Below are 15,010 nucleotides of genomic sequence, written 5' to 3'. Positions count from 1 at the left end.
CTTAATTTCTTAATGTTTACATATTAACCTCACCTAAGTACATCCTTAACAATAGCCGTAATTTACATGGAAAGAAAATAATTAAGCACTTACATGTCTATTTGTTAATTGGGTTAATTACGTAATCTAAAAGTTGTACACGTATGTCATTCTTCTTTAACAAAAACTAACATTCCAAAAATAATGTAACTACCATAAGGAGAAATTTTAGAAATAAATTAAAATTTAAACTTCAAAATACTTTAACCAATTTTTTTTTTAATAATTTTCACTTTAAAATACCTTAAAGATACGAATTCCTTCGTGTTTTACGGACGCCATCAAGAATTGGTTGACCGTTATGGAATAACCGTTTCACAGATGATATCGGATATTTTCTTTATGTCGTAACTATAATACCCTTCTCTTTTCACGAATGTAACCTACCGAATTAGACTATTTACCGAATTTGTAATAACATAATCAACACGATGGATGCCACATGTGGAGCAGGATCTGCTTACCCTTCCGGAGCACCTGTGATCATCCCACGTTTTTGGTAGGGTTCGCGTTGCTTAGTCTTTAACTTTCTATAATGTGTCTTCTGTTCTATTGTTTGTCTGTTCTTTTTATTTTTAGCCATGGCGTTTCAGTTAATTTTGTTTCTATGAGTTTGACTCTCCCTCTGGTATCTTTTAGTGTGGTCTGTTATGTTAAAATTTTGTCTTTGGCAATTCATAAAGTTGTTATAGTAAAATTATGAATTACCAAAGACAAAATTTTAATATGACATAAATATTAGTTTAGATCTTGATTAAACTAACTATGGTACTAGCCCCTGTAGCTTGACACAAATAAAGATTCTGACGTACGTTGACAGCTGTCGTAACTTTATGACATTTTGTTGAACTTTGCTAGACATATTACCGGAGGAAAATTTGAAATAATCCTGCTTTTAAAATTGAAGGAGAAAGGTTTTAGAGTATAGAACAGTTAAACAATAAAAGCATTTAAAATAGTTAAAATATTTTTGACAGTAGATTCTGCCTATATAAACTGTATGAAATAAAATAAACTGCATTTTTCTATAACAATAAAGATATTATCAATAATACACATTATAACGATCGTCAAAATATTTACCAATTATACTTATTTATGATTTAGAGAAAATTTTAAAATATAAATTCTAATGACATTTATTGTTTGCATATGTTGTAAAGCTGACCTATAAACTTTTTTGCTGTAATTCAAGGCTAACTTCTATAAATATAACTGTCTGAATTGAGCTTTAAAGTTTAAATTTAAACCAATTTTCCAACAATACGATAATTTATTAACCTATCAAGGAGCGGATAACAAAAAAAAAACCCCACAACAACGGAACCTGTAGGATGTGCACATACCACGAACTGGGATGTGTTTGAACACGAGAAGTACATGTATAAAGGCTACTTATTGTATGATAGACAAAATCTTTGTGAAAAGTGCGTAGTTGCATTTTTAAAGACAAGGATTATAGTTCAAAGTGTCTGCATATTATGTATCATGTTTTAAGCCCATTATCACCTGTCACTGTTTTGTTTGTTTGAGTAAGTGTATCCGGGTCGTTGTTATAACCGTGGGCTTCAACACAAGCTATTACAAAAATGAGGTGCAGAAATTGATTAAGCATAAATCCGAATGAATCAGACACAAACTAATTGCACTGGTGATCATTTACACAGTTTAAGACAGTTTAGATATTTTGATAGCTGACTATGCGGCACATGTCTCAGGTCAGGAGAATCTGGTCTTTGTTAGTCTTGTATATTTTTTTTTGTTAATTTTAGTTCATTTATATGTTGGAGTTTAGTGTGACGTCCATTTTCACTGAACTAGTACATCTTTTTATTTAGGAGCCACCTGAGGACCACCTCCGGGTGCGGGATTTTCTAACTGGCTTCGGTTGTTGTCTGCTATTTGATCGTATTGTTGTCTCTTTCACATATTCCCCATTTCCATTCTCAATTTTATTATCAGCAATTGAAGCTATTGAAATTCTGTTCAAATATAAAGCCATGCCATAACAAAAACTGTCTTTAAAATAAATCTAATAGGTATTTTTAAAAACAAACGCTTTATTTACTTAGTATAGATTAGGTATTTAAAAACATGTTACATAAAATCACTAAATCTAAAAGATAAAACTTCCCTTTGTAAAATCACTAAAATAATAGCTAGTTGCACCATGAGCGCATGACACGCCCTTCGTCTTGTGTGAGAAGTTTTATGCAAAAATCATAAATAGTTTCTGGAATACGGCGCGAAATGTGAAAAAATCCTTTTTTTTACAAAAAACTCAATACATTTTTAACTCTAAAATCAAAATTTTGAATCATCGCCAAAAAAAACACAGATCTTTAGATTAACACAACTAAGAAGTGTGTTACATAATCATTTTACTTTGACTTTTCTCAATGTTTTTTAATTATTTTGATTTATATATTAACTGCAATTTGACACATTTGTCTTTTGAAATATTGGCCGCTGATCACATATCAATGATATCATTCATGTAAGTCTGAATTCAAAGCAAGTCAGTACTACAATCATTGGCCCTGTAAACATATATTGTGCATGTAACTCAGGATTCATTGCCAGTCCGTATTGGAAATATTGTCTTAAATAAATTTGTTTCGACATATATTTTTGATTTTGATATGTTTTATTAAAAATAAAGAAACATGCGTGAGATTTTGAATGGTTGTGGACTTTTATTTTCTGTTCAAAAAGACCACACGAGTATAATCTGAGCACCTTAATAATGTTGTATATATAGAAGAGAGATTTCAGATCATGAGCAATGCAAAAAACATTTAGGTTTATATCCCTAAACAGTTTAGGCGTTTCACGTTCACATCCTTTATATCCTTTATGTCAAATGGAGATGGGGATAACCCCAATCTATGCCATTGTATTGACTTTCCTCATTGTTGAAGGCCGTACGGTGACCTATAAGTGTTAATTTCTGTGTCATTTTGGTTCTTGTGGAGAGTTGTCTCTTTTGTAATCATACCACATCTTCTTTTTTTATATTAGTAATTTGACATATCAAATTTCCTTTTTGTAAATTAATAAATAATTATAATCTGTTGTATCAAATTGATAATATTCTATTATATCAAATTGATAATCTGTTATATCAGATTGATAATCTGCAATCTAATTAAAAACCGATCTCTCATCGCTCCCGTTTTCTGATATGTCGCGTGGGAGATCTAACGAAACCCGCTTTGAGTGTACATGTGAGTGACCTCGTAGGTGTGTCTTTTTCGGCCAATGAAATTGAGTCTTCCACGATCTTGAAAGTTTATCGTAAGGTAAAAGGATGTAACTCATTTTATTTACGACGAAATTGTCAGTCAAAATAATTCATAAACTTTTTTGATTGGCTTATAAATAGGTCGTCAACTCATTTGCATATCGTTATAAATTCATAACTTCTAGTTCACTCACATGTGACTTCAAAGCGGGTTTCGTTAGATCTCCCACGCGACATATCAGAAAACGGGAGCGATGACAGATAAGTTTTTAATTAGATTGGATAATCTGTTATATCAGATTGATAATCTGTTATATCAAATTGATAATATGTTGTATCAAATTAATAATTTGTTATATCAAATTATAAAAGTAAATTAATATGGCCCTAAAAGGCTCTCGTAATTAATATCTTTGAACTTAATACAATCTTTAATAGTTCATGAAGAGTTACCAAGTTTGAAAGATTGGAATTTGTTGTATATATGTATGTAGGACTCTAAAGTGCGATGCGGACGCTAGAGTACGATGGCCACGCTATTAAAGTGTGATGGTATACGCTAAAGTGCGATTCCTCAATACGCATTAGTCCGATGGTCTGTGAAAGTATAGACGTATAGTTGGATTCTGACGCTAACAATCGTTTAAACAGACTAACTAGAGGCTCTCGAGAGCCTGTGTCGCTCACCTTGGTCTATGTGCATATTAAAAATGGACACAGATAAATTCATGACATAATTGTGTTTTGGTGATGGTGATGTGTTTGTAGATCTTTCTTTACTGAACATTCTTGTTGCTACAATTATCTCTATCTATAACGAACTTGGCCCAGTAATTACAGTTGAAAATATTTCCTAAAAATTTACAAAAATTAACAAAAATTTATGAAAATTGTTAACAATTGACTATAAAGGGGCAGTAACTCCTTAAGGGTCAACTGATAAATTTGGTCATGTTGACTTATTTGTAGATCTTACTTTGCTGAACATTATTGCTGTTTCCTTAATATCTCTTTATATAATAATATTCAAGATAATAACCAAAATCTGCAAAATTTCCTTCAAATTACTTATTTTGGGGCAGCAACCCAACAACCGGTTGTCCGATTCATTTGAAAGTTTCAGGGCAGATAGATTTTCACTTGATGAACAATTTTACCCCTGTCAGATTTGCTCTAAATGCTTTGGTTTCAGAGATATACGCCAAAATCTACATTTCACCCCTATGTTCTATTTTTAGCCATGGCGGCCATCTTGGTTGGTTGGCCGGGTCACGCCACACATTTTTAAAACTAGATACCCCAAAGATGATTGTGGCCAAGTTTTGATTAATTTGGCCGAGTTGTTTCAGAGGAAAAGATTTTTGTAATAGATTACTAAGATTTACGAAAAATGGTTAAAAATTGACTATAAAGGGCAATAACTCCTAAAGGGGTCAACTGACCATTTCGGTCATGTTGACTTATTTGTAAATCTTACTTTGCTGAACATTATTGCTGTTTACAGTTTATCTCTATCTATAATAATATTCAAGATAATAACCAAAAACAGCAAAATTGCCTTATAATTACCAATTCAGGGGCAGCAACCCAAGAACGGGTTGTCCTATTCAACTGAAAATTTCAGGGCAGAGAGATCTTGAACTGATGAACAATTTTATCCCATGTCAGATTCGCTCTAAATGCTTTGGTTTTTGATTAATAGGCCAAAAACTGCATTTCACCTCTATGTTCTATTTTTATCCATGGCAGCCATCTTGGTTGGTTGGCGGGGTCACCGGACACATTTTTTTTTAAACTAGATACCCCAATGATGGTTGTGGCCAAGTTTGGTTTAATTTGGCCCAGTAGTTTCAGTGGAGAAGATTTTTGTAAAAGTTAACGACGACGGACGACGACGACGACGCCGGACGCAAAGTGATGGGAAAAGCTCACTTGGCCCTTCGGGCCAGGTGAGCTAAAAATGAAAATGCCGGAAGACAAATTAAGAATTTTTGATTTACAACTTTTAAACCAAATGTCCATGACTTAATGTCAGGCCTAACCGTGTTTCGTCGGTAGTAGCAACTATGTTGATTCTTTTCGGATGCTTGGAAAGGACTTGTGTCCTGCAGTTGACTTTGACTTTTACTATATAGATACAAATTAGAATTGCGCATAGGTATCTATTGGTAGCAGACGGATGCATTTAAATAATTGTATACGTGGCAGTTAATTTTGTAGTCACCGTTGAAATTTTGTCGCTAAAACATTAGTTTATACATTGCAGGAAAATATAACATAAATGTGTAGTCGCTACAAAAAAGGGAGAAATTTAAGCTCGGCGAACATCTCCTTTCTCTCTCATTTATAAAAAAAATGGGAAGTCAAATAAGTGTTACATATTCCAACAATAATTTGTAATTTACAAGGACGATTGTAAGGGGAGGTGTTCCCATAAGTGATAGACTACAAGGTGTGAACGGCAAGCTGAACCATTTATCACAATATCTAACCATGACGCCCGAATTATAGAAAATTCATTTACAGGAAATATAGTATTTTGTGAAACCTAAATTACCTTTTTATCAATAATTACGTGGTCGATCATTTAACTTTAGAAACCAACCACTTAAGCCTACCGGTATATTATAAAGCCTATCGCATATATGTTTTTTTAACGTTTTAAGCTGCTTAACATTTATTTACCTTTTTGGCCAATCGCACTTTTAGCGTGATATACCATCGTACTTAAGCAAACAAACAAGCATCGCACTTTAGCGTGAGACACCATCGTTCTGTAACGTAGACCATTGCACTTTATCGTGACCATCGCACTTTAGAGTACGATCGCACTTTAGCGTCCTACATATATATACAGTGTAAAAAAATGTATTTGTATGTATTGCATTGATAAGCATAATAGTGACAGTATAAAATATATATACAGTTAAGAATATATAATATACTTACTATTGAAAAATTGAAATGTATATTCAGTTTTATAAAATGAACAAAGAAGAAAGTTTGTGAAATTATATGAGTAGCATGTACATATATATTAATGATAATTAATCTGTTTCCTGATACTTCGATTCAGTTGTCTCTTAGGGATTTTCGCTCCTCTGTTTAAAAATAACAAGATTTAAAGTTGATATAGATAGACGTTTATAAATTGATAGTTTACAAATAACAGAACTTAAAAAGTGATAGGCCTTGTTTTTTTTTAGATGTAATAATTAGAAATCTTATACGGGAAAGTTTCCGGTTGTTTTAAGAAAACCTGAGGTCGGGTTCAAACTAAAACATTTTGAAAGCAGAAAAAAACACCTTATAGCAAAATCCCTAATCAATTGTTTATTGTTGTGTGACATCACGTCTTATTAACTTATTTATAAAATTTACAATAAAAATTTATATGAAAGAAATAAATTCAATAAAAAATGGATTAAAGATTAAAATGTCTCAGATTTATTAACATGTAACGATTTTCATTTACAACGCTTTTTGGTGGCACTTGTTGTCACTTGCAAAGCGACCATCAACTAAAGTATGATATTTCAAATTGTCTATGTTTTTCCAGTTAATCAGTCAGATTTGAGACCTCTTTCAAATTAAGGTAACTTATTACATCCCAGCTCCTTTGTTCTACCAGGGGTGATCTGAGCCGGATCACCCCTACCAGATCACCCCAGCTTGAGTTTCTTTGTTTTGCATGCTTTCCTTTGTTCTGTAACATTTTGGCGGGAATTTCAAATCCATTATAAACGGAAATAATTATAACAACGATTTATTTAATACCGGAAACTACTTTTGAAAATGGAATGTCATATTTTTTTTCCTATTTTTTTTTCTACTTCACCCATATCTTTTTACAATATTAATTAATATATGGAAAAGACTATCTATCAAAATTTTTGTAGAATACATCTATTGCCTATGATGAGATTCGAACACAAGACCTTTAGTATATCAATCCACGACATATACCACTTCAGCAGGACGACTGGAAACCAACTAGCAGTAATTTAACATACTTAAAGGAAGCAAGATATTTTCATAAGTGGGGCGAGTTGGCAGACCTTTATTCAGTGGGGTTATAACCGTTTTTATAAATAAGTGAGTTGTCAGACTGATAGTTATATTTGATTTTACACTTTTTCAAATGTGGGGCGAGACGGTGAACAAGACTTGGGCGATTTTTTATAAAGTGGCGTTCTTGTGTGGATCGATTAGCCAGTGGGCGAGTTGACATACATGTAGTTTCATATTTAGTCATCGTGTTAGTTTAAACATATTTATTTATAGTGGATTGGGAAACAAGTTTTGCAACTTATCCCTTTCCACTTTGCGGGTGCAAGTGCTACTTTTTAGCGGCATTAGCCTGCTCTTTTTCGATATCTAAAAGGGTGTCTTTAACGTGCAGATATGGCTCTTTCTTAACACGGGTCAGCCATTTATCGTCCCCTTCCGACGGACTATCATCGTTTCCTCAAGACCATACTCGCAAGGTAGAACCAAAAATTCAGTCCCTGAATAATCGTGTTCAGGGGCATAACGGATATACATTATAAAGTTATATATAAAGTATATCATGATGTTTTTTTTGGCGTTCTAAACTAGGTTTTATGAATTGTAAATGTTTTTTCGTCTTATCATCTATAACAGCTGGGATGTAAAATAGTTATCCCATTTCGGACTTGGTATGTCATCGGGGTGATCTTACACTGACACACCGCGTCATCATGGGATAACTATTACATAAAACCACAATACAAAATTGAATGTCTATTAATACAAACAATCTTTGGGTAACAACCGCTCACTGGTATGTTATACAATTATAGCCTTTGTTTGAGGTCGACAAAAGGATATATTGACCTGAAAGAAGTATATTGACTGAGGAAATATTATTAATTTCCGACCATATTTGTTTGAAAATCGTCGTTTGATTTTGTTGGAAATTTGTAGATATCATATTACTTGTTATGTCATAATTTTTAATGTTTGTTTTTAAACATCAAGTTATGTAATTGAAGATTTTTTTTCTTCAAATAATCGATCATAGATATTTTTTAATAAAACTTTTTTAACAATATCATGAAATTCATTACGTGACGTATATATCGGTTTTTAGATATTCTAAAAATGACCGTGCAATATGCTTTTTGCTATCCGCCGTTTTCTGTCTACCTCCAAAAATATAGTTTAACATGTGAATACCCACCCCTAAACGAATCAAATTAGTTAAAATATACGGATTAATAATCTATTGGATTAACATCCACCAACAGGTAAATGTTCGGGTTTCGTCTGAAATTGAAATGTTGCCATAGAAATTACTTAGGTTCAATTGGACATGCTCGGTGTAAATCAGCTGCTTCTACAGAATTGTTTAAGAAATTGAAACGTATGTTCTTATTATTAAATTGACCATAATGAGTATCGCTTCGTGACCACAACTCTTGTGATACTAAGTGACAATGGAACTTCCAATTGAACAAACCGAATATGTATGTGTATGGTCACATTAGGTAAATTAAGGGAGACAACAAGGGGACGACCATTTGATATTCGGGGGGTGGGGGGGGGGGGGGGGGGGGGGGGGGGTAGGAGGATTTTGAAAATAAATAACTCAGCCTTGATAATCACAAAAATAAATGGTTTGTTCTGTGTTAGTTTGAAAATAAATTACCTGAGTTGCAATGTATTGAAAATAAATAACTCAGCAGGTCTAATCGAAAGTATGAGATGGCACCAGATTCTTCATAAATTCATCTTTTTCTCTCAAAAAAAATCGGGAAACAATTCTCAATTTTTTTAATAATAAAAGTATAAATATAATTTAAATATACTTGAAATGTCTGAAAATTGAGGTATATTTCTCAGGAAACCTAACCTCACTTTTATTTTAACAAGACCGTAACTAACTACATTGAGGCAAATGCCTCATGTAAGAAATGTCAAAACCAAACGCTTGTCTCCATATCAAATTGTGTTCACGGCGAATGCCTTGCAAGAAGCAAGTTCTGCGTTTTCCCTCAGACATAGCCCTGGTTTTTCGGGATCAATGTTTCTTATTTATTTGTCTTTTGTTCATTGATTGCCTTTCTGTATTCTGTTAGTGTTGCATTCCTTTTGTAATCTAGTTATTTTTTTATGAACTTGATCATGAGTTTAAAAAAGAGCAACCACAGACTTTACTATGGAAAGTCCATTTTTGCTTTATCATGCACATTGGTGTTTTGATGTTGTCCCTAGAAACTTTTAAAAGTCAAGTTACACTAAATTTATACATTTTGCTTTGAGACCAAAATATTGTCAAAAAATTATTAAAACAAAACTTTTCAGATTATGAAAGGGTCTTTGGAACACACAGAAAGCATGATTATGCATCATTTGTTCTATAACTTCTTGGGCCTTCAGTGGCTCCAAAACCCTTAAAAAAAAGATTTTGCCTCGCTTCGCTCGGCGAAACATGTTTGCCAATACTTTTAAAAGAGCTAGTTACAACCAAACTTTAATACTACGTATGTATGCAATACATGTATATGCAGTTGGGAATACCATGGGAATATAAAATATTTATTTCTGCAGAGGATGCTGATTAATTCTGATTAAATGGTACATAATGACTTGACTATATATTGTACATGTATCATTTATAATAAACAAATCATTTAACAATTGTATGTTTTCGAATATCATAAATATAGTTGCGAAAATGAATAATCAGTCCCGTGCTTTAATGAAAATGAAAAATCTTACTTCAATAGTGCAGAAAATGAATAATCTGTACTCTTAGTTTACAAAAATAAATAACCGATCAAAAACAAATCCTCCTGTCCCCCCCTCCCCCCCAGAATATGAAATGGTCGTCCCCTAACTAGGAACATCAACCAGCACTATAGCACTTATTTTGTATATAATTCATGTCGTTAGATTTCTCTATGTGAAATAATTCATATAAAATTTTGTCATTTCGGGGCCATTTAAAGTATTCTATGCGGTTTGGCTTTTGCATACTGTTGAAGACCGTTAGGCGACATAACGTTATTAACTTGTCTTATTTTTTTGTATTATGGAATCAAGTTGAGGAACCAGCTGCAAAGAAAAGGACACAACCCAAGAAATCCTGTCACTCTAAAGAAGGAACTGAAACATCCAGAGTCTATTTAAATGGAAAGAGAAAAATGAATCATGTCGCTGTGAGAATTTCAAACGTAAACGTAAGCTTGCACTGCAGCCACTATTAATCAAATGGTTGATCATCAACAATAGTAGTCCGAGATTACTCTGACGTCCAACGGCTGTTTTGCCAGACAAGCTGGGGCCGTGGGACGTCAGAGCTCGTCCCATATCAAAAAGTGGATATTTGCCCACCCAAAATAGATGCGCTGCTTCGTCGCTTCTGGTGCCGACTGACGGCCTTGGAATTATATAAATCGGGCATCAATCTGTTCATTTTTCATTTATCTTTTCATTTATGTAAGTTTCACCTACCTGCGAACCTTTATTTTCCATATTTTAACAGTTTTCACAGAGATCCATCGATTTCTGCATTTTGCCTTTCATTTTCAAAGATTATCACGTGACCACGAGAAAACAGTGATGATTTATGCAAATGACCATAATGTAACACCTCGTTCATTTACGATGCAAGTTATCTAAATGTCCGAAAGCTTCCGATTGTTCTCGTGGTCGGAACTAAATGCTTAATACCGATCTCCTGTAAAGGAGGTGAAAAATCGTGGTTGGCTACTAAATGTTAAACATCGATCTCCTACAAAATTTGCATGTTTGAGTTTCGAGGCCACGAACTCTCTCGTAACTTGACGTCCATTTGAAAGTGAAAGTCAAAATGCAGAAATCGATGGGTCTCTGTGAAAACTGTTAAAATATGGAAAAATAAAGGTTGGCAGGTAGGTGAAACTTACATAAATGAAAAGATAAATGAAAAATGAACAGATTGATGCCCGATTTATATAATTCCAAGGCCGTCAGTCGGCACCAGAAGCGACGAAGCAGCGCATCTATTTTTGGTGGGCAAATATCCACTTTTTTTTATATGGGACGAGCTCTGACGTCCCACGGCCCCAGCTTGTCTGGCAAAACAGCCGTTGGACGTCAGAGTAATCTCGGACTTCAACAATAATAAGCAAGCAACACAATATCAAAGTACAACACAACTCACGATTAATCGCTACTGATACAGAACAGAAATTATCTGTCACTCGCGATTTATCGCTACTGATACAGAAATTATCTGTCACTCACGATTAATCGCTACTGATACAGAACAGAAATTATCTCTCACTCACGATTAATCGCTACTGATACAGAACAGAAATTATCTCTCACTCACGATTAATCGCTACTGATACAGAACAGAAATTATCTGTCACTCACGATTAATCGCTACTGATACAGAAATTATCTGTCACTCACGATTAATCGCTACTGATACAGAACAAAAATTATCTGTCACTCACGATTAATCGCTACTGATACAGAAACTATCTGTCACTCACGATTAATCGCTACTGATACAGAACAGAAATTATCTGTCACTCACGATTAATCGCTACTGATACAGAAATTATCTGTCACTCACGATTAATCGCTACTGATACAGAAATTATCTGTCACTCACGATTAATCGGTACTGATACAGAACAGAAATTATCTGTCACTCACGATTAATCGCTACTGATACAGAACAGAAATTATCTGTCACTCACGATTAATCGCTACTGATACAGAACAGAAATTATCTGTCACTAACGATTTATCGCTACTGATACAGAACAGAAATTATCTGTCACTCACGATTAATCGCTACTGATACAGAAATTATCTGTCACTCACGATTAATCGCTACTGATACAGAAATTATCTGTCACTCACGATTAATCGGTACTGATACAGAACAGAAATTATCTGTCACTCACGATTAATCGGTACTGATACAGAACAGAAATTATCTGTCACTCACGATTAATCGCTACTGATACAGAACAGAAATTATCTGTCACTCACGATTAATCGCTACTGATACAGAACAGAAATTATCTGTCACTAACGATTTATCGCTACTGATACAGAACAGAAATTATCTGTCACTCACGATTAATCGCTACTGATACAGAAATTATCTGTCACTCACGATTAATCGCTACTGATACAGAAATTATCTGTCACTCACGATTAATCGGTACTGATACAGAACAGAAATTATCTGTCACTCACGATTAATCGGTACTGATACAGAACAGAAATTATCTGTCACTCACGATTAATCGCTACTGATACAGAACAGAAATTATCTGTCACTCACGATTAATCGGTACTGATACAGAACAGAAATTATCTGTCACTCACGATTAATCGCTACTGATACAGAACAGAAATTATCTGTCTCACCAGTTTTCAAAATGTGTATGTCATTCATGTGATTTGGCACGTACAATTTTCCAATAATAACTTAAATGTGGTTTAAATATCTCTCCTGTCACAGGTATTTACTTGTTGGAACACTCAACTAATAATGAACATTTTAAAAAGGATGCCAATGAGACAATCGTACGACAATAAAAAAAAAAACTCAAACCATTGACTAACTAAGAACGTAAAGATAACATTGTTGACCAACGAGGCTATAATATAATATAGATTTTGTTTGTCGAATTATGCCTTTCCTCAGGGCGGTTTCACAGAATATGATGTATAATGGCAAGAAAGATGGTAAATCTAACATTCTTTTTTATTACAAATTTTATTTATAAATTTATTAGTTGTAACTTTATCATGTAATACAAAAATAATTTTAAAAAATCAATTCGTTTTAGCCCCAGATGACTTTTAAAATGTATAAATCATTGAAAAAGCTCCAAATTATCTCACTTCGATTCAAAAATGCCATTATTTTGGCATTCAAATTGATTATCTTTTTTTCACCTATTAGTTCAACAGAAAAAAGGTACCTTAGGTTATAGTTATTGACCAAGCAAGTCGGTATATGGGATTTAATTTGCACAGCTCGAGTGACCCTGTTTAACCCGAACGACGAAGGAGTTCGGGTTAATGGGTCATCTCGTGCTGTGCAAATTAAAACATATACCGATTTGATTGGCCAATAACTGTTTTAACACATGACGTCAACAATTTTCCCGCATAAATCACATCCGCCCAACAAGACGTTGAAATGGATGGATTTCATCATGAATTATCGGAGGATGATATGATCTTATCACAAGTATTAGAAACATTGGAGGATGAAATGGAACTGAGAAATGTAAATATAGAGGACTTTTTTGGAGAGTTTCCTAGTAATGTGATGGATGAGAATGCATCTGGAGATTTAATCAACACCTCAGCTGTTTCATTTGACCTAGGACTAGACTTAGATCTATGGTTGCAAGTTCCTTCGGAAAACGGAAAGATCCAAAATGTCAAGGTACGTCTTTTTTTAGAATTATCTGCCACCGGCAGACCCATTATTGCATGATTTGAGGTTTGGACCCATAGACGGATCCAAGGGATGGAGTCCCGGGTCCCTCTTTTGTGAAAAAAATGGTTAATTATATAGGGAATCACTGAAGCATGATCCGCGCCCCCTCCTTTTAGGTCAGTCAGCCCTCCCCCTTAAATAAAAAGTTCTGGATCTGCTACTTAGACCCTTGATATAATCATTTGCGGAAACTTCCGACTAGTTTTATTGTTTAATTGTTCTCATCCGGAACATTCATGAAATATTTGCCACTGCCGGATTTTGCCTCTGCCATGTGTTAAATTATGTGATATTATCTTATTTTAGGATGAAGAACCTAAAGATCAGGAACAAGGAGTCGAATCAAGGTTTGCAGAAATGACAGACAATGAAATTGATACACTTATTGAAGATGCTGAGAACAAAACACAAAGAAAACCACAAAATGGGCAGTTAATGTCTATGAAGAAAAGAACACTTGCAACTAGATTGTACCAAGCAGGAGTCAGTGAGCAGATGATAATGGATAGAACAGGTCACAGGAGTGAAAAGGCTGTTCGTACCTACAAAAGACCGGCGGATTCTATGCTAAAAGATGTCTCTAACATTTTGAATCCATCTAATAAGCAGATAAAACTTGAGGATCCCAAACCATTAACCAATACTCGTGCAATCCTTCCTGAGCAAGTTAACATTGAAAATACAGAAAATGCATTTAATGTTTCAAAACCAGAAGGAAAATATCGGGGATTGCCAAGTAACAGCTCTTTTCAAAACTGCGTGTTCAATTTTGTAACGAAGATGTGAACCTCACAGATTTTGTTTTCAATTTTTAACACTGAATTGTTATTGAAGTTGTTTTTAAGCCGTACATAGAAATGTATGAAAAAGCGGGTTTTTTTTTAGTTTTCACTGTGTCAGGTTGTGACACTGATAACTTACATATCAAGACTATAATAGGAAGATGTCGATGATACTTTATTTTCATTTTTTTTTAATGACAATTTTTTTTATATTGATGGAAAAATAATTTTAGTATTAAAATAACCTGTGTTTTTTTTTTATCTTATTTAGACTTGTATTGTGTTGATTGTAATACTACTACATTTGTTTTGTATGTTTTCTATTCTGATGTTTTATCAAGTGACTGATTTTTATGTCCGAGTATAGATACATGTATCCACTTGATATTTCTTACAAAATGGAGAAAAACAAATATTTGTAGTAGCAATGGAATCAACAAACGCAAAGTACTGTACAAT

General features: G+C 33.8%; 1 protein-coding gene across 1 annotated transcript; it reads left to right on the top strand.

Annotated features, from left to right (window-relative positions):
- The first annotated feature begins 13,259 nt into the window (after positions 1–13,259).
- On the top strand, positions 13,260–14,805 carry LOC139486147 (uncharacterized). Its single transcript, XM_071270883.1, has 2 exons — positions 13,260–13,715; positions 14,076–14,805. Exons 1-2 carry the CDS (start codon positions 13,464–13,466, stop codon positions 14,553–14,555), a joined length of 732 nt encoding a protein of 243 aa, XP_071126984.1. The 5' UTR covers positions 13,260–13,463; the 3' UTR covers positions 14,556–14,805.
- The last annotated feature ends 205 nt before the right edge of the window (positions 14,806–15,010 follow it).

This window comes from Mytilus edulis, chromosome 8 (genome assembly GCF_963676685.1).
Source record: "Mytilus edulis chromosome 8, xbMytEdul2.2, whole genome shotgun sequence".
Taxonomy (NCBI): domain Eukaryota; kingdom Metazoa; phylum Mollusca; class Bivalvia; order Mytilida; family Mytilidae; genus Mytilus; species Mytilus edulis.
The sequence above is the reverse complement of the archived record's forward strand: the minus strand, read 5'-3'. Positions and strand labels throughout refer to the sequence as shown.

Bases quoted from the DNA above. Each gene is read 5' to 3' on its own strand.
- LOC139486147 (XM_071270883.1), top strand. From the start codon at position 13,464: ATGGATGGATTTCATCATGAATTATCGGAGGATGATATGATCTTATCA. The intron at 13,716-14,075 runs GTACGTCTTTTT...ATCTTATTTTAG, and splicing joins GAAAGATCCAAAATGTCAAG to GATGAAGAACCTAAAGATCA.